Consider the following 21,035-nt stretch of genomic DNA (forward strand, 5'->3'; position numbering starts at 1 on the left):
TCAGGAGTTCTCGTAGACCCCTGCTTAGGTTTGATAATTCTCTAGCTCACACAACATAGAAGAATGTCTTCATGCACTAGACCAATGGTTTTATAGGAAAGAGTACAATTTAGCAATAGCCTAAAGAGATCCAAATAACAAAGTGTGAAGAAGGGGCCAAAGTGTGAAGAAGGGGCCAGACCTCCCATCTTTCGTGGGGCACCACCCACCCAGCACTTCCTTATTCACCCAACTAGAAACTCCCTACAACTGCTTTGTTAGCAGTATGCTTTCAATGAAGGATTCCCTACAGATGCATAAAAAATCATTATATCATTGACTACTAGCGATTAAATCAATCTCCAGCCCCTCTTTCTTCCTTGGAGGTGGAGTGTGGGCTCTCTGCTCTCTAATTGCATATTACATAGTAGGTTGTTAAAGACCACTCTCTATCCTGATGCTGTGCAGGAGACCCCCAGTCATCAGTCACCTAATTAGCAAAAAAAACAAAAAAACAAAAAAACACACACACACTCAGTGAGAGACTACAATACATTTGAGAAATATTTCTAGGTGTCAGGGCTAAGACCACATACACCTTTTTATTACATCACAATAAAAAGTATTCAACAAATGATAACTGTTACATGGTTATTCTCACTTGTATATCTTTCATGGAAAGTAACAGGAGATAAACAAATTATTTTTGGGAAGCAGACTAAGTAAAGCAATAAAAATAAGGGCCATTTGGTAAGAAAGCCTAATAGTAGCTTAATAGACTTAGCTTCCTGATGTCCTAGAGATCCAGGTTCTATTCCCAACAACACCATATACCAGAGCACAGCAGTGCTTTGGTCTCTTTCTTTCATTCACTCCCTTTCTCATGAAAATAAGTTTTTTTTTAACAAACAATAAAACTCAGAAGAAGTTAGGTGGCCAATTCATCAGAGAAAACGACTTTGAAAACGGAGTGAGACTGCATACAGCATGCTAGCAATGAGGGCAAAGAATGTACTGAAACAGGATCATTCACTTGGAGGTAGAAGGGAGTATGCATGAAGCACATGAGGCTTACCTGGGTGGGCAATCCTTTTCATAGCATTTCTTCTGTCTCCCATTGGGCTGTGTTTCTGGGTCACAGAAAGTAGCTTTCACCATCCCGTTGCCCTTCTTGATGCAGTGGGCAGTCTGGCGGCGGATACCTAGAGGTGGGGTGAGAAAGGGTCACACAGTGAATCCTGAGCCTCCTGCTTCATGTCAGATGAGATCTCTGGTCATTTCAATGGTCTTATGGCTGATAAGAAAGCTGTCCAATATTTATATATTTTTCCCATATTTGTGAGGTACACTCTTCCCTGATCCAGCTCTGACACCATCTCCCCCAGACAATAACTTAGGTCACCTGAATATTAGACGTAAGGCTCAGGCAAAAACTAGTAGGGTCATAGGCACCTTGAAATATACCTAAAATAGACCTACTAGCTATTTCTAAAACAGAGATCCCAAATCTTCATCTGCAGTATTCCAGCCATTAGGTTTATGATTAGTCAACAATTTGTTCTGCTTTATAACAGGGTGGGGTTGAAATGGGATGGGACTAAGGCCAACAGAATAAGAAGACATTTTGATTAGCAGGCTTAGAAATCCATGTGGTTTCTGCTTCTACAGTTAAGTAGTTTGGAAACCATCACTGTGTTTTAACACAAGAAAAAACATGAAAAGGCATTGGTTAAACTTCTGCCCTCCTCAAACTTGCAAGCCACATAGGACAATAGAGGAAATTACAAATTCCTGGAACAAAAAACTGATGAATGGAAAGCATCACAAGGACAAAAAATTTTCCTCAAATTAATATTAGATTTCAAACCACAAATCCAGACATTCATAAATATCAATCAAGATAAAAAACAAAGAAATAAGCAATCTAAATCTTGGCATATCATTTTCAGTAACAGAAAATCAAAGATAAAGAATGAAATCTGCATATATAAATCAGAACAAATCATTTAATAATCAGGAATCTAAAGGCTAAAATACTATAGGTGATGAGATTTGGGGTCTCCATATTGGAAGAAGCTAGTAGGTTTATGTTAGGTATATTCCAAGGCACCTGTGTCTTTACTAATTTTTGCCTGAACCTGTCAGCTAACATGCAGGTGGGCCAAACTGTCCAGGGAGATGGTGTTAGAGTCAGAAATAGGACTAGAAAGTTGTAAAAAGAGAGTAGCTCCCAATTATGAGAAAAGTATACAACTACTGTTAACTGTAAACCCCACTGATTTGATCTGGGCCCCATTTTCAGCACAGGAGCCTGTGCAACCTCCACATCCCTGCAGATCTGAGCTCACATTCCATAGTCATAGCTAGGAATGTTCTAGGCTGCTATCATTGCAGGACCTGTCTTCCTCAAGTGGCAGAGTATGTCTTAGTGCTTTTTCAGCTCCCAAGTTGCAGATGCTACCATGATGCCAACTTGACTTTACTGAATGGATGATATCACTGAAACCTCACCTTTCCAGACCCCTGTCCCACTAGAAAAAGATAGAAGCATATATCGACCTGCTAACACCCATGTTCAGTGGAGAAGCAATTATAGGAGCCACACCTTCCACCCTCTGTACCCCATAAGACTCTGGGCCCATGCTCCCAGAGAAATAAAGAACAGGAATGTTTCCAATGGAGGGGATAGGATATTGAACTCTGGTGGTGGGAATTGTGTAGAATTATATCTTTATTATCCTATGGTCTTGCTGATCATTATTTGTGGGACTATGTGGAACTTTGGTAGAGCTTAGGGAAGCTCTCCCCATCTTCACGGATGGAGGTCTGAAAAGATACCTCTCTTGTTAGCCTCTCTCCATAGAGATGAACCAAGAAAGAAAAGTCTATCAGACTCAGCTTGCCTCTGTAAGACTCCCGCTTCACAAAGAGCCTACATCCCCCACTGTCAGCCAAATGGTTTCACTCAAAGTTCACACATTCCACTTCACCTTTTGATCACAAAGGAAGAGCATATCCTGTCACACACTCCTAACACCAGACAAGTGAAAAGCCCCCTAAGACCTTATTTCCTGGAGCCCTTTTGATGTCTTTAAAGCCTTGTTCTTCCTTCTCTATCTCACCTTACTAGTTCACCCCTATTCTACTCTCAAATGCCTTTAGATAATTAAATGCCTGCATCAAGAGACTAATTGTATCAATCTTTATGTATCAACTCTTGTCATACCAGCCCCTGCCATAGGGGCATGCTGACCTTTAAGAAACTTGTGAATTCTGATGTATGTGAAAATTGTTCATTGTCTAGCCTTCTATATTAACCCAAACAAACCCATCCCCCAATAAATGAGTGTGTTCATACCAGAATCCTCCCCGAGTTTCTTTCTTTTCATATAGTCTCTTGAACTAGTGATCTGATCGGAACTCAGTACAGTTTACCTTTCTAGCTGAGAGCTAACCCACATGAGTGCCGGCAATTATTAAATCAATAAAAAAGTAAATAAGATAAAAAGTGAAACAGCGCAAAAAAAAAAAAATAGACTTCCTGAAAAAAAAAAAGCAACAGTTGCATGGGCAAAATAAATCTTTTGGATAGTGTGCTGCCATGTTCATGACCCAGGTTCATGTTCAGGCCCCACACTGAAGGGAGATTTGGTCCTATGGTGTCTTTCACTGTCTCTCTCCTTCTCTGCCTATGTCTCTACCTTAAAAAAAAAAGAAAAAGAAAGAAAGAAAGAAGGATGGAGGGGATAAAAGGGCATAACTTAGAACTTAATTCAAAAAGAAATCATTTAAAAAAAATCTTGTGAAAAAAAAGTTGAGATGAATCTGGATAGGCTGAAAGATTTCAATATTAATATAATTAGAAAGAAAGAATAAAGGGAATGTCCATGAATGCTCAACAATTTGGTTGGGTTTGTATGTTAACTCTCTTTTCAGTCACCAGGTTCCAGATGTCATCAGGATGCCTGCCAGGCTTCCCTGGACTGAAGACCCCACCAATGTGTCCTGGAGCTCAGCTTCCCCAGAGACCCACCCTACTATGGAAAGAGAGAGGCAGACTGGGAGTATGGACCGACCAGTCAACGCCCATGTTCAGCGGGGAAGCAATTACAGAAGCCAGATGTTCCACCTTCTACAACCCACAATGACCCTGGGTCCATGCTCCCAGAGGGATAGAGAGTGGGAAAGCTATCAGGGGAGGGGGTGGGATATGGAGATTGGGTGGCGGGAATTGTGTGGAGTTGTACCCCTCCTACCCTATGGTTTTGTTAATTTATCCTTTCTTAAAAAAAAAGAATAGGAGGAGGGAGAGGAAGATGGCGGCCTGAGAAGTTGCTGGCAGCGAGCGCTCTGACGGCATCGTCGGCAACGGTAGGATTTTCTGCCTTTAGCAGGCCAGTTAATAAGGGGTGACACCAAAGAGTGGGTACAATTTAATTTGGGTTAAGAATTAGAGTAAAGGTGACACGGACTAGCGGGGCTCCAGAATTCCCAGGGCGCCGGGCAAGGAGAGTGCGCCGGCATTGTCCTCCACCCGCCCAGGAAGGCGGCTCCTCCACCGGTTGCAGAGCGCGGCGGGCAGAGGACCCGGAGAGAGCACTTTAGCTCGGGGGCTTCCTCTTGGAAGAATCCAGGGTCCACCGTGACCCTGAGAGCAGATCCAAAGACTTCTTGAGTATAGCTCTCATTGGATCAAAGGATTTGGAGCTAGTTTTCATTTTTGAGAAATCCTTTAAAAAAGTCTGGAGGGGGGGGTTTCCCGGAAGATGGCGGACGAAGGAGAAGCGGCTAGCCTTTGAGCTCCGGACACATCTCGTGTAAACAATAGGATTTTCTGCCTTTAGCAGGCCAGCCAATAAGGGGCCACAGCAGTCATACCAAAGAGCTGTCTATAACTTAATTTGGGTTAAGAATTAGAGTAGGGGAAAAAAATTCTTTTTTCTTCCTTTTAATTTTCAAGCATACATCCTTCCCGCCGCTCCCCCCCCCCCCCACCATAAGCAGTGCCTGGGACCAGCTACTAGCAGGATACCCCATACCACCAAACAGGGTTTTTTTTTTTTTTTTTTTAAACTCACTGATAACACATTTGGGAAGTTCCTCGCACTGCTCTTTAATTACAACCCTTCTTCTTATATTCTCCCTTTTCTCTCTCTTATCTCTCTCTATCTCTTTTTTTTATTTTTTATTATTATTATTATTTTTTTATCTTGTCATACACTTCTTTCTTCTTTGCCTTTCTGAATTTGTGAATTACTTTGGGGAAGAAATCTGACCCAGAGTGGACTCTCTATGTGTGTATCTCTGCTCTAGTTCCCTTTACACTCTTGTTACCCTAGAATATACACTGGATAGTAGATTTTCATAACTGTCTATTCTTGCTATCCTCTCTTTCTTTTCTCTTTCTTCACTGGGATTTGGTTACTATTTTTTCACGGACTGGAGAAATTGTTTGGCTAACTGGTAATGATTAAACTCCTTCAATACTTACTTCAGTTGCTACTGTAATTCCGGAGGTTGGTGAGTGCAATTGTCATAAAGGTATTTAGTACAGTGTTACTTGTGCTCAAAACACAACAACTGAGGAACAACAGAGCATTAAAAAAAAAAAAGAGAGAGAAACACATAAATAAAAAAAATGGGTAGATTAAAAACAAATAAAACTGCTACCCCAATGAATGAAGACAAGAGCCCAGAAGAAACCATAAATCAGTCAGAAGTAACCATAGATAAGAAAAGTATGCAAGCAATAATAAACTTATTAATCACAGAAATGAAAACAACATTGGAGGAAAGGAATGGCAGTATTAGGGAAACAACAGTTGAGACACCCAAGGAAAATACTGATTATCTTGAGACAATTAGAGAACTGAAAGCTGAAATAGCTGTAATGAAGAAAGAAGCTGAGGCAAGGGAAAGCAGACTAACAGAAGCAGAAAACAGAATTAGTCAGACAGAGGATGAGTTAGAGAAAACTAAGAAAGAGGTAAAAGAGCTTAAAAAGAGATTGAGAGACACTGAAAACAACAACAGAGACATATGGGATGATCTCAAAAGAAGTAACATTCGTATAATTGGCCTGCCAGAGGAAGAAAGAGAGGAAGGGGAAGCAAACATTCTAGAGGAAATAATACAAGAAAATTTCCCAGACCTGAATAACAGAAAGGATATCAAGGTGCAAGAGGCCCAGAGAGTACCAAACAGAATCAACCCAGACCTGAAAACACCAAGACACATCATAGTCACAATGAGAAGAAGTAAGGATAAAGAAAGGATCCTAAAGGCTGCAAGAGAGAAACAAAAAGTCACATACAGGGGAAAACCCATAAGACTTTCTGCAGATTTCTCCACTCAAACTCTAAAAGCCAGAAGGGAGTGGCAAGATATCTATCGAGCCCTGAATGAAAAAGGGTTTCAACCAAGGATAATATATCCTGCTAGACTTTCATTCAAGCTAGATGGAGGGATCAAAACCTTCTTAGACAAACAACAGTTAAAGGAGGCAACTATCACCAAGCCGGCCCTGAAAGAGGTACTAAAAGACCTCTTATAAACAAGAACATCACTATAATACTTGTAATATATCAGAGTAAACAAATCGTTTTTTAGAACAATGGCACTACAATACATTAAATCCATAATATCAATAAATGTCAATGGCTTAAACTCACCCATCAAAAGGCACAGGGTGGGGGGATGGATCAGAAAACATAACCCAACCATATGCTGCTTGCAAGAATCCCATCTGTCACAACAAGATAAACACAGACTTAAAGTGAAAGGATGGAAAACTATCATACAGGCTAACGGTCCACAAAAAAGGGCAGGAACAGCCATTCTCATCTCAGACACGATAGATTTTAAATTAAATAAAGTAATAAAAGATAGGCAAGGACATTACATAATGATTAGAGGATCAATCAGCCAAGAAGACTTAACAATTATTAACATCTATGCACCCAACGAGGGACCATCTAAATACATTAAACACCTACTGAAAGAATTTCAAAAATACATCAATAGTAATACAATAATAGTGGGAGACTTCAATACCCCACTCTCACACTTAGACAGATCAACAAAGCAGAGAACCAATAAAGATACAAGAGAATTGAATGAAGAGATTGACAGACTAGACCTCTTGGACATTTTCAGACTCCTCCACCCCAAAAAACTGGAATACACCTTCTTTTCAAATCCACATAACACATACTCAAGGATAGACCACATGTTAGGCCACAAAGACAGCATCAATAAATTCAAGAGCATTGAAATCATCCCAAGTATCTTCTCAGACCACAGTGGAGTAAAACTAACTTTTAACAACAAACGGAAAATTATTAAAAGACATAGAATTTGGAAACTAAACAACATGCTCCTTAAGAACCACTGGGTCAGAGACTCACTCAAACAGGAAATTCAAATGTTCCTGGAAACTAATGAAAATGAAGACACAACCTATCAAAATATTTGGGACACAGCGAAAGCAGTACTGAGAGGGAAACTTATAGCCATACAATCACATATTAAACACCAAGAAGAAGCCCAAATGAACGACCTTACTAGACACCTCAAGGACTTAGAGGAAGAGGAACAAAGGAACCCTAAAGCAACCAGAAGGACAGAAATCACTAAAGTTAGAGCAGAAATAAACAACATCGAAAATAAAAGAACCATACAAAAGATCAATGAAGCCAAATGTTGGTTCTTCGAAAGATTAAACAAAATTGACAAACCCCTAGCCAGACTCACCAAACAAAAAAGAGAGAAGACTCAAATTAATAGAATTGTAAACGATGCAGGAGATATCACAACTGACACCACAGAAATCCAGAGAATTCTGCGAAACTTCTATAAAGAACTATATGCCACCAAGCTAGAGAATCTGGAAGAAATGGAACAATTCCTAGAAACCTATGCACTTCCAAAACTGAACCAAGAAGAACTACAAAATCTAAATGCACCAATCACAGACAAAGAAATTGAAACCGTTATTAAGAATCTCCCCAACAACAAAAGTCCTGGACCAGATGGCTTCACAAACGAATTCTACAAAACTTTCAGGAAACAGTTAATACCCATACTTCTTAAGCTATTCCATAAGATTGAAGAAACAGGAATACTCCCTTCCACCTTTTATGAAGCCAACATCACACTGATACCAAAAGCTGATAGGGACAGAACAAAAAAGGAAAACTACAGACCAATATCTCTGATGAACATAGATGCCAAAATATTAAACAAGATCTTGGCCAACCGGATACAGCAACACATCAAAAAGATTGTTCATCATGACCAAGTGGGATTCATCCCAGGAATGCAAGGCTGGTTCAACATCCGTAAATCAATCAATGTCATTCATCACATCAATAAAAGCAAAGCCAAAAACCACATGATTATCTCAATAGATGCAGAGAAAGCCTTTGACAAAATCCAACACCCATTCATGCTCAAAACTCTACAGAAAATGGGAATAGATGGGAAATTCCTCAAGATAGTGGAGTCTATATATAGCAAACCTACAGCCAACATCATACTCAATGGAGAGAAGCTGAAAGCATTCCCCCTCAGATCGGGGACTAGACAGGGCTGTCCACTGTCACCGTTACTCTTCATCATAGTATTGGAAGTTCTTGCCATAGCAATCAGGCAAGAGAAAGAAATCAAAGGGATACAGATTGGAAGGGAAGAAGTCAAGCTCTCACTATTTGCAGATGATATGATAGTATACATAGAAAGACCTAAAGAATCCAGTAGAAAATTACTGGAAGTTGTTAGGCAATATAGCAAGGTATCAGGCTACAAAATCAATGTACAAAAATCAGTGGCATTTCTTTATGCAAACACTAAATCTGAAGAAGAAGACATCCAGAAATCACTCCCATTTACTGTTTCAGCAAAATCAATCAAATACCTAGGAATAAAGTTGACCAAAGAAGTGAAAGACTTGTATACTGAAAACTATGAGTCGCTACTCAAGGAGATAGAAACTGATACCAAGAAATGGAAAGATATCCCATGCTCATGGATTGGAAGAATAAATATCATCAAAATGAATATTCTCCCCAGAGCCATATACAAATTTAATGCAATACCCATCAAAGTTCCACCAGGCTTCTTTAAGAGAATAGAACAAACGCTACAATCATTTATCTGGAACCTGAAAACACCTAGAATTGCCAAAACCATCTTAAGGAAAAGAAACAGAAATGGAGGCATCACACTCCCAGACCTTAAACTATATTATAAAGCCATCATCATCAAAACAGCATGGTACTGGAACAAAAATAGGCATACAGACCAGTGGAACAGAATTGAAAGCCCAGAAGTAAATCCCAACACCTATGGGCATCTAATCTTTGATAAGGGGGCCCAAAGGATTAAATGGAAAAAGAAGGCTCTCTTCAATAAATGGTGCTGGGAAAACTGGGTTGAAACATGCAGAAGAATGAAATTGAACCACTTTATCTCACCAGAAACAAAAATCAACTCCAAATGGATCAAAGACCTAGATGTCAGACCAGAAACAATCAAATACTTAGAGGAAAACATTGGTAAAACACTTTCCCACATACACCTCAAGGACATCTTTGATGAATCAAACCCAATTGCAAGGAAGACCAAAGCAGAAACAAACCAATGGGACTACATCAAATTGAAAAGCTTCTGCACATCCAAAGAAACTATTAAACAAACAGAGAGACCCCTCACAGAATGGGAGAAGATCTTCACATGCCAGACATCAGACAAGAAACTAATCACCAAAATATATAAAGAGCTCAGCAAACTTAGCCGCAAAAAAGCAAATGACCCCATCCAAAAATGGGCAGAGGAAATGAACAAAACATTCACCACAGAGGAGATCCAAAAGGCTAACAAACATATGAAAAACTGCTCTAGGTCACTGATTATCAGAGAAATGCAAATCAAGACAACACTAAGATACCACCTCACTCCTGTAAGAATGGCATACATCAAAAAGGACAGCAGCAACAAATGCTGGAGAGGATGTGGGGACAGAGGAACCCTTTTACATTGCTGGTGGGAATGTAAATTGGTACAGCCTCTGTGGAGAGCAGTCTGGAAAACTGTCAGAAGGCTAGACATGGACCTTCCATATGACCCAATAATTCCTCTCCTGGGGTTATACCCCAAGGACTCCATAACACCCAACCAAAAAGAGGTGTGTACTCCTATGTTCATAGCAGCACAATTCATAATAGCTAAAACCTGGAAGCAACCCAGGTGCCCAACAACAGATGAGTGGCTGAGAAAGCTGTGGTATATATACACAATGGAATACTATGCAGCTATCAAGAACAATGAACCCACCTTCTCTGACCCATCTTGGACAGAGCTAGAAGGAATTATGTTAAGTGAATTAAGTCAGAAAGATAAAGATGAGTATGGGATGATCCCACTCATCAACAGAAGCTGACTAAGAAGATCTGAAAGGGAAACTAAAAGCAGGACCTGATCAAATTGTAAGTAGGGCACCAAAGTAAAAACCCAGTGGTGAGGGGTAGGCATGTAGCTTCCTGGGCCAGTGGGGGGTGGAAGTGGGCGGGAGGGATGGGTCACAGTCCTTTGGTGGTGGGAATGGTGTTTATGTACACTCCTAGCAAAATGTAGACATATAAATCAGTAGTTAATTAATATGAGAGGGGGAAATCAATTGTATGTCTCAAAGTTTCTCAAAAGACAAACTGAATCTTTTTAATATATAGGCTATGTATTTGATATGCGGACTCTCTCAAAAGCCTAGACCAAGTAGATTAGAAGCTTCCAATAGCACAGCTATATACAAGATACTGGGTACTGTCCAGGAAACCATAACAAAGGGACTTTTCAAAGTTAACCCAATTAACAAATAATGTGATGATAATATTAACTATCGATTGTCTTTTTGAACCCTAAGACAGCAGGAACCTCACATCTTCACTATAGAGCCCCTACTTCCCCCAGTCCTGGAACCCTTGGATAGGGCCCACTTTCCCGTATGCATCTCCCAATCCAAACCAAATAACATTGCATCTGCCGATCACAAACTAACCAAAGCAACGATTGCTACCTCAACATGCTTCACCCCAGAATGTATCCAGAGACTTCACGTGTGGAATGACAACCCTTCAGCTTCATTACTCGGGTGAGACCTTTCCTTTAATAGTACACTCTAATTTCATCTCAGGTAGTTCACTTTCCAACAAAGTCCCATAACCTAGATATACACCAGTTTCTGTGAGAGAGAGCTTATGTGCACACGTATCCATAAACTACTGCAAAATATATACCTGAAAGCAGGACTACACTAGAGTTTGCAGTGAGTACCTCCCTAACACTTCCTCTCCACTATTCCAAGCTTGGGATCCATGATTGCTCAACAAATTGTTTGGCTTCATATGTTAACTCTCTTTTCAATCACCAGGTTCCAGATGCCACCAGGATGCTGGCTAGGCTTCCCTGGATTGAAGACCCCACCAATGTGTCCTGGAGCTCAGCTTCCCCAGAGTCACACCCTACTAGGGAAAGAGAGAGGCAGACTGGGGGTATGGACCGACCAGTCAACGCCCATGTTCAGCGGGGAAGCAATTACAGAAGCCAGACCTTCTACCTTCTGCATCCCTCAACGACCCTGAGTCCATGCTCCCAGAGGGATAGAGAATGGGAAAGCTATCAGGGGAGGGGTTGGGTTATGGGGATTGGGTGTTGGGAATTGTGTGGAGTTGTACCCCTCCTACCTTATGCTTTTGTTCACTAATCCTTTCTTAAATAAAAAATTAAAAAAAAAAAAAAAGAATAAAGGAATGCTTAAAAAGTGGCACTTAAATAATAGTATGTAGAACTACCTAGGACACAATTTTTAGTAATTATATTTTGCATAAATATATATAAACTCAATTATAAGGTCAGTCATGTAAATCAAGAACAATAAGTTATTTTATTTTATAGATGAAGAAACTGAGGCACAATGATGTTATATAACATAACATAGTAAAAATCTGGCTAAGCTTGGACTCAGATCTGAGCAGTCTTTTTCCAGATTCCTTGATCTTAACAACCCTAGGATAATAAAAAGATTATGTATTACTTAAGAGTGAGGAAGAAAGTCATAGTGCTTGTTAAAATTTCATACAACTGTAGGAAAGTACTGGTAATTGAATATAATTAGATACAAACATAACTGAATGCATCATAAAAGTATGGTGATGATGACTCAATAAGATATATAATATGAATAAAATAGAAAAGCTCAAAGTGATAAGAAAAATAAATATCTTTTCACTGATATTTCTAAAGAAGAACATGGATAAATTCTGATGATCTTCCCTTAACATAGATCACTCCATGTCTACTAAAGGCACTTGACCTGTGAACATCCTGTCTTCTGTCCATATGAGAGTCTTATGTGAGGAGAGTGAATAGAACAATCCAACATAGGCAAAGCCATTGGGAAGGTGGGATACAAGGCCATTAATATACTCAAACCACTATCAAGTTTTAAAAGTATAAAGTTGCAGAAAGTAGGTGGGATATATATCAGCCTGTCAGAGCACAGTGCTTGCTTGCTTGAGGCTCCCAGAAGATTCAGCTTCAATACTCAGTACCACCATATGCTAATTGGTAGTGCTCTGGCTTTACCTATTAAAACTAATAAAATAAAAGCTTAAAATAAAATTTCAGAGTTAGTAAAAGTGGAAAAGTAGCTGTACTCATCAGGAGGTTGGTGTAACCAAACTGGACAAGCCAAGAACTAGAAGAAAATATTAACAGCAGATCTTACTTATATATTATTTAGAGTTTCAGGTAGTCATATCTCTACATTTATTTATCTCTATATACATATTAACATTTCATTCTCTATGCTGTAGAGTATGAAAATAGAAAGGCTATCTTTCTTCACTGCCAAAATATGAGAATTTTCTGTCATTCAGTCAGTGTGACTAAAATTCAGATCTGCACAGGAACACAAAAATCACACCAGTTAGGACTCAACAACTGGAATTACTTTTACCCAAACAGGCAGAGATGCTGCTGAAGGTTAAGACTGTATAAAAACTGAATACTCAATTCACATTTGGTAATAATATTTCATTTCCTATCTAACTTCAGCTGTATTTTTGCCACAACTGCACAGATCAATTTTTTTTCAATCTTATATTCTCCATGTTTTGAAATATTAAGTAAGTATCTCAAAGGATGTATCCTATATTGACTTAGAAGATGAAATTGGGGAGAATGCTCTCATATTTCTTTTTTTTAAAGATTTATTTATTTGTTAATGAGAAAGATAGGAGAAGAAAGAGAAAGAACCAGACATCACTCTAGTACACGTGCTGCTGGGGTTTGAACTCAGGACCTCATGCTTAAGAGTCTGATGCTTTATCCTCTGTATCACCTCCCAGACCACAAGAGAATGCTCTCGTATTTCTTTGAGGAATCTGGGCAGACAGGACTGGCTGAGTTGAACTCCATGGTGATATAGGCCAAATGACTCAATCTTCAAGAAGAGTGTAAACTGGCACTTCATTGAAAGAGAAGATTATGAAGGGACTGAGAAATGGGGGAAAAAAAGTACTTGTGACGATAGCCTCTGACTTCATATTCCTCCCAACTCCTCTTCAGGGAGGCATTTTTCACCAGATGATTTTTCTGGTGAAATTACTTTTGCTTGCAGAACCTATGGGAATAGTAAGACCAACCTTCATGAGCATTACTTGTGTCTCCATCAAAGGATGCACTTTTGACCTAGATAGATTTCCAGAGGTCTAGGCATTTCAATATATCACATATTTTGAAATGGACACATAATTCCTGTGACTTCTAAAAGGTAATCCTTTCTCTCTCTCCCTCTCTCTCTCTCTCTCTTCCTCTCTCTCTCTGAGAACCCACTAGAAGCATATAATAATGCAGGCATAGATCCCAGTGAAAAACCCTGGTGGAAATCAGTTAATCAATAAATAACAAGAACTCAAATGAGAGTCCCAAGTACCCAACAGGTTTTGATCTCTGCCCTCAAACATCAGGGAAAAATCTATTCAGCACTATGATGGAGAGGATCTGAATTCTACAAATTCCTGAGTGCTTTACACACCTGGCTCCTCTCTCTGAAGTTACTTTGATCACAAAGGACTAAGCTAACTAATGAAATGTGAGTTGAAGCAGATCTGCATCACTTGCTCCCCTTTTAGATCTGGACTAGCACACTCACCTGCGTAGACAGCTAAGGGCCATCTTGGAGGAACCCTACAATGGGAGCAATGATGCCTCTGTGGCCCACTGGATCATAGAATGAATAGCTGTTTCTTACCTGTCCCACATGTTACACTGCACTCTGTCCAGGGGCCATATTGCCAGAAGTACACCAACTGCTCTGCATCAAAGCCGTCCTTCCTGATGGTGTACTCATACTTGATGCCAGGGTTAGTCACCTGGAAAAGAAGCTAAAAGGCAAAAGGAGGGTCACATTAAACTCCTTCTAAACTTTACACTGAAAACCATAGAAATGTAAAAATGCCACATGACATTTTTCATCTTATGGTAGTTGTATAAGCATATATGGAATAAATGCCATTAAATAATGGCATGTCTACCTTTACTGCTAAAACCACCTGTACATCTACATCTATCTATATTTGTTACTGTCTGCATCTCTACCAACCTAATCTCCATTATATTCCCTTTCTAATATGTCTGCACTTCCACTGGAATTTTAGTTCATTCAGACAGAAAATCCCACAAGGATTTCAGCTGGCAGGTACACCATAGATGGGTTACTTTGAGGGAATGGTGAAGAGAGAAATTTCCAACAATACACTGGCAGGCCACACTGCACCCTTATGTACTCCCAAATTTATTATTATTGGTAAATCATTTAATATCTTAGTGCCTTAGATTCTCTACCCATAATTGCTGATTTTAACTGGAAACACAATATAAAGTTATTGTGAAAGTAGAAATACAGGGAGTTGGGCGGTAGCGTAGTGGGTTAAGCACATGTGGAGCGAAGGGCACGGACCAGTGTAAGGATCCCGGTTTCAGCCCCCAGTGCCCCATCTGCATGGGAGACGCTTCACAGGCAGTGAAGCAGGTCTGCAAGTGTCTATCTTTCTCTCCCCTCTCTGTCTTCCCTTCCTCTCTCCATTTCTCTCTGTCCTATCTAACAATGAAGAAATCAGTAACAACAACAATAATAACTACAACAATAAAAAACAACATGGGCAATAAAATGGAAAATAAATAAATAGTTTTTTAAAAAAAGAAAGTAGAAGTACACAAATAAAAAGTACTTAGAGTAGAATCATGTTTGGCCTAAAGTTAGCACTCAATAAATGTTAACATTCACCACTGCCACTGTTGCTGTGTTATGCTCTCAAGCTGATTAACACTTTTAAAGAATAATATTTATGGCATAAAATTTGTCATGCATTTTATTCAAGGTACACTACTCCTGGGATCTTTCACTCACTCCCATCTCTTTTGGATAATCTACATACTGAACATTTGAAATACATTCAGTTTGGCCCCAGGAGTTTACACAATGGATAAAGTCTTGGAATTTCAGGCATCAGGTCCTAGGTTTAACCCCTGGTATTCTTTATGCCAGAGTAATGCATTCATTCTCTCCCCCACCCCCACCTAATTTATCACTAACAAATAAAACTCAAAAAATAAAATGGACCCTTCAATAACTTAGAGGTGGTTGACTGAGCTCCTCTATAGTATTAAGGATACTCATAGGTAGATGTTTTCCTTAAGTTGGGGAGATTAGATGTAAGTTCTCTTGACATCTGTGGATCACAGTGTCCAGTTCTGATTCCAGTTTCTGTCAGCACTCTGATGTCTGGCATTGAAATAACCTCCCTGTAATTTCTGAATATGGTTAGACCTGACTCTCATGAGTCATGCTATCCCTAGTCTTCTTAGCCTCTACTGATATAATCATTTCATTTTTATGTACTTTAAAAAAATCAATATGAAACACCAATCATTCTGTACCTTTAAAGAGAACACTATACATCTGAATCCATGTTACTTTCAAGAATTTAACTGTCATATACTTTACCTGAGGACAAGCATATAGTAGATAACATGTGAAAGAACCATGTCAAGGGAGTTGGGCAGTAACATGTGAAAGCATATAATAGATAACATATGAAAGAACCATGTCAAGGCAGTCACGCAGCAGGTTAAGTGCATGGGCACAAAGTACAAGGACCAGCATAAGGATCCTGGTTAGAGCCCCAGCTCCCCACCTGCAGGGGAGTCACTTTACAAGCGATGAAGCAGGTCTGCAGGTGTCTGTCTTTCTCTCCCCCTCTCTGTCTTCCCCTCCTCTCTCTATTTCTCTCTGTCCTATCCAACAATGATGACATCAACAATAAATACAACAATAAAACAACAAGGACAACAAAAGGGAATAAACAAATATAAACAAATTAAAAAAGAACTATGTCAATTCATCATTGCTGCTGTAAACTCTTAGATCAGTTGATAGTATCCTTTCTATACTTGAGGATCATTCATACTGAAATAAACAGCCTATATCAATCATATTAAAAACTAGGCTCAAACTACCAAAATGTAATTTTAGTACCATTGTAACTTCTTGATGGTTTTTAACAACAACTAATCAGTAAAAGAGTAATGGCCCAAAGTATTGATTTGCTTCCTGCCTTATTCCTTAAGGAAAGAAAATCTAAGTATTCTAGAGTAATGTTTCCTTGAGAAAGACAACTTAAGAGACCCAGAATAATGTATCACCAGTGCTCTCACCTGAATCCACACTGACTCATTAGTGGGACCTGTGGCCATCAGTTTTTCCAGGTCTCCTTTCCTGTCATACTGAAAGATGGTACCTGCAAGCTTGTAGTTCCCATTCCACTGGATAATAAATCCTCCATTGAGATAATATTTTTCAGGGTCTTCACTCCTGATTGCCAGAAAGTTTCCAGCTTCCTCAACCTCCATGACCCTTATGTCCCTTGCTCCTTTTGGAATTAGCCCAATATCAACATAGCCTAAGAAAAGAAGATACAAACATTAAGAGGCATAATTTTGCTGAGAAGAATGCACATACTTTATTCTTATTACTGTTGTTTCATAGGTGACTGATGATTTACAATTTATTTCTATGATAAATGTCTGCATGCTGCTAAAAGATAGAATAGATAAAATTCTCACTACAGTTTCATTTTGGATTGACCTTGAAGGATTAACAGTAAGTGTGATAAGCCAGAAGGAGAAAGAGAAATACCAGATGCTCTCATTTATAGGTTGATCTTATAAAACATGGACTAAACATGACCTGCAATAGCAAAACTAAAGGCAAGGGCTGCAGTGGTGTGGTAAAGATAGAGAGCGGAGCGGGTATTGGGGATTCAATGTAGGGTAACCCACAGTTACCCTGTTCCTAGCTTCTTCCTCTTTCCTGTGATATCACTGATGGATTTAGTAAACACACTATGAGATAGTTATAAGAGATTGGTTAGAATACATAGGTCAGAGCAGAAATAAATGAAATAGGAAACGAAAAGAACATTAGGAAGATTAATGAAACCAAGAATATGCTATTTGATGGATAACTGAAATAAATAAACCACTACACCCACTAAGAGAAAAAGAGAGAATGCTATAGCAAAATCAGAAATGAGAGAGGAGATATTAAAACAGATGAGGTAGAGATACAAAGGATTATACAAGAATATATGGCCATATGCATGGAATTAAATTTGACAAAATTGAAGAAATGGACATATTCATATATTCATACCATATTCATACCAACTGCCATAGAGTCATACCAACTGACAACCTTGATGCAAGAGGAAGTATATAAACATAACAGGGCAATCCCTAGTAAAGAAATTGAAACAGTAATCAAAAACCTCCCTAAGAACAAAAGCCCAGGCCTAGATGTCTACACTAATGAATTTTATGAAGTATTCAAAAAAGAACTAACACCCATCCTCCTCAAACTCTTCCAGAAAACAAAATATCTCCTGTTCATGGACTGGAAGAATAAATATCATTAAAATGACAATTCTTCCAGATGCAATCTACAGATTCAATTCAATCCCTATTAAAACCCCAATGTCATATTTCAAGGAAATTCAACAGATTATTGGAAAATTCATGTGGAACTTTAAAAAACCATGACTAGCAAAAGCATTCCTCCGAAAAAAGAAGAAAAATGAAGATATCATGGTACCTTGCTGTGCAGATGTCCCCTCAGGCTATTGCCACTTCCCACGAGTTAATACGGTATTCTCAAGTGACTTTCCCAACCAATCCTGTCCCGACATGTCACTCCTGCCTGTTGCCCTATAAAAAGCCTCCTAATTCTGCCCCCTCTCTCTTGCCCGTTTTTTACCTCGGTGTCGGAAGGGCGATGCACATAGCAGGGGACGGCCATTTTTGGCTAGGTCCACGTGGCCCGAACTGCTATGGTGCCGTGCAAACCCTGAGGTGCCCGTGCAAATAAAGAACTGTGTTCCCTCTCCACTCCAGACCCTCTTTTCTTTTTTCCTCCATGTCCTGCCAACGCAAAGTGACACCTGGCACCCAGCGTGGGGCAGGGAAGTCCCGGTGTGGGGCTGGGGCACAGTGGCCTCCGCGGATGCAGCCTTTCAGGGTTGTAACCCGCTTCACGCCCTGTAGACGTAGCTGAGGCAGCAAGGCAGCTGAGGCAGTGCCACTCCTCAGCTCCACATCTCTGCAGGGCAGAGCCTGGCGCGGCCAAAGCCCCTGTGTCCCAAGCGGAGCTCTGGAGAGGATCTACGTGTTTCCCTGGACCTGCGCCTCTCAGCTCCGCTTTGCACTTCTGGGTCCCGGCGAAAGCCAGAAACATCAACTCAGCGCCTGTGTTCCCAGCACCCTCTGCACCCGCTTGCACACCTGCAGCCAGCGCCCATACCCCCCCCACCTGCCCTCTGCTGCCTGCCCTCTGGATGCTTGAACCCGCCCAGACACAGGTAAGTATACAGCCGCTTGACTCTGCAGCCCCGTGTTCCTCTCCGCCATGGGATTTATCCCATTTTACAAAGAGGCTTCCCTCTTTTCTCATGGGACAGGCTTTCTATCTCAGAGATGTTTTACTTGGGACCACACCATGGATCTTCTTGGCTGTTTGCAGCTTTTGGTATATATATAAGGTGCCCTGCCAAAAAGTTAAGGGACCTTGAGGCTGAGATACAAGAGTTAAAGGAGATGGTCATTGTGCTTACCCACCCTAACCCCTCTTCATTTTGCCCCAAGAAATCCATTTTGGCAGACACGTATTTGGTTTCTCTGGATGCCGCTCCTCCAGTGGCTTCCACTTCCGTGACTCCCCCCTCACCTCGTTATCAAAGCAAGTCCACACCTTCCTGGTAAATGTGGCTCCCAATAGACAAAGCCCTCAGGTGTGGCATCCATACTCCTCTGAAGAACTTATGGAGCTCAGAGAGGCAGTTAAAGATGACGGATTTCATGCCCCATGAACCAAGTTCATTTTACGAGGCTTTCTCCAGCACCTTAATACCCCCGCAAGATTGGAGGGATGTGCTACACTCCCAGACCCCCTCTACCTGCAATGGGAGACATGTTTTCATGATGAATGCTCAGAACAATCCCAGAGAAATAGTCAGAGTCTGCTGGAGTGGAATTTTGATGCACTGTTTGGAGAAGGAGAGTTTGAAACCGGAATTCAGCAGGCAGAAGCCAAGTTTCCAGCCGGTTATTTTGAACAGGTACGCATCTGCACATCACAAGCATGGGAGAGGTTAACCCCACCCACAGGAGCGGTCTCAGTCCCCATTAACTCCCTTTGCCAAGAAACCAATGAATCCCTAGCTAACTTCATTGCCAGGGTGCGGTCAAGCTTAGAAAGATTTATAATCCTGAAGCCTGTTCTTTCCTCCTGCGTTCTATGGTCTGGGATGGCATGATTCCAGAATTCCGTCAGGCATGCCTCAGTCTTAAACACCAACACCCAGATAATTGGATTTTAGCAACACAGGAACTTAGACCAGGTTCTTATGGGGCACCCATTATGATACAGGTTTATGCAGCTACCCCACATAAGCAAAATGGGGCCTACTTTCAGTGTGGTCGCCAAGGGCACTGGCGTAACAAATGTCCAGATAAGCCGCGACCCCGCCACCAGTCAGGCCAAGCCTGCCTTGAATCAGGGCAACCCCGCCTCTATCAGGGAAACCCACCTCCAGTCAGAGGCCACAAACACCTTGTCCTAGATGCCAGAAAGGTTTTCATTGGAGGAGATATTGTTGGCCCAAGTTTCATAAAAATGGCATGCCCCTGAATGGTGCAAATTCAGATCCTGAGTTTTTGTGGACTACTCCTGTTTTAGAACGAGGTCACCCTACTATGAGAGTAAGGATTGGCAATATTCCTTTTGAATGTTTTATTGACACGGGGGCAGAAAAGACAATTTTAAGGCAATCAGAGGTTCCCCAGAGATGGAAACTCCTCCCAGGGCCCCATTTACACGGAGTTGGAGGGTTGACCCAATCCTTTCTCACAGGAGATTTGCTTATGTGGGAAGACCCAGAAGGGACTAGTGGACACTTCTGTCCTTTGGTAGCTGATATTAGCACCAACCTACTGGGCAGGGATCTTCTGGAATCTCTTAATGTTATGATATCCACAGATGCCTCTGCAGAGCACAACACCCGCTCCTGTGAGACTTCTAGATCTAACCAGCACCCCCAATACTAACTGCCATTGTTCATAACCAAAATCCCTGCTTAGATTGGCTTTCTAATGAGCCTGTCTGGGTGGAACAGTGGTCTTTGCCTAGGGAGAAGCTAGACATTTTAAAAGAGCTTGTCCGAGAGCAGTTGTCCTTGGGACGCATTTGTCATTCCCGGAGCCCATGGAATACTTCTGTCTTTGTGATTAAAAAGCGCTTGGGAAAATGGCACCTCCTCCAAGATCTCCATGCAGTTAATAAAACCATGCTGGTCTGGGGCTCCCCCCAAAGGGGTTTGACTTTTGATTCTGTAATTCCCACAGGAATTCCAATCATAGCTATTGATACACAAGATTATTTCTTTTCT

The 21,035-nt window shown here is 40.7% G+C and overlaps 1 protein-coding gene across 3 annotated transcripts in view; it reads right to left on the bottom strand.

Moving 5' to 3' along the window:
* Positions 1–21,035, bottom strand: part of ADAMTS12 (ADAM metallopeptidase with thrombospondin type 1 motif 12) — a 422,633-nt gene that overhangs the window by 93,095 nt on the left and 308,503 nt on the right. For 2 of the 3 annotated variants that reach the window (XM_007535890.3, XM_060191210.1), the window contains 3 exons: positions 16,753–16,997; positions 14,288–14,420; positions 1,055–1,181 (listed from right to left, as the gene is read on the bottom strand). In XM_007535890.3, the coding sequence (XP_007535952.2) occupies positions 1,055–1,181; positions 14,288–14,420; positions 16,753–16,997 (505 nt within the window). Of the gene's footprint in view, positions 1–1,054; positions 1,182–14,287; positions 14,421–16,752; positions 16,998–21,035 lie in introns of those variants that run through there. The other variant, XR_009549943.1, reaches the window with a different exon arrangement.

This window comes from Erinaceus europaeus, chromosome 5 (genome assembly GCF_950295315.1).
Source record: "Erinaceus europaeus chromosome 5, mEriEur2.1, whole genome shotgun sequence".
NCBI classification, from domain to species: Eukaryota; Metazoa; Chordata; class Mammalia; order Eulipotyphla; family Erinaceidae; genus Erinaceus; species Erinaceus europaeus.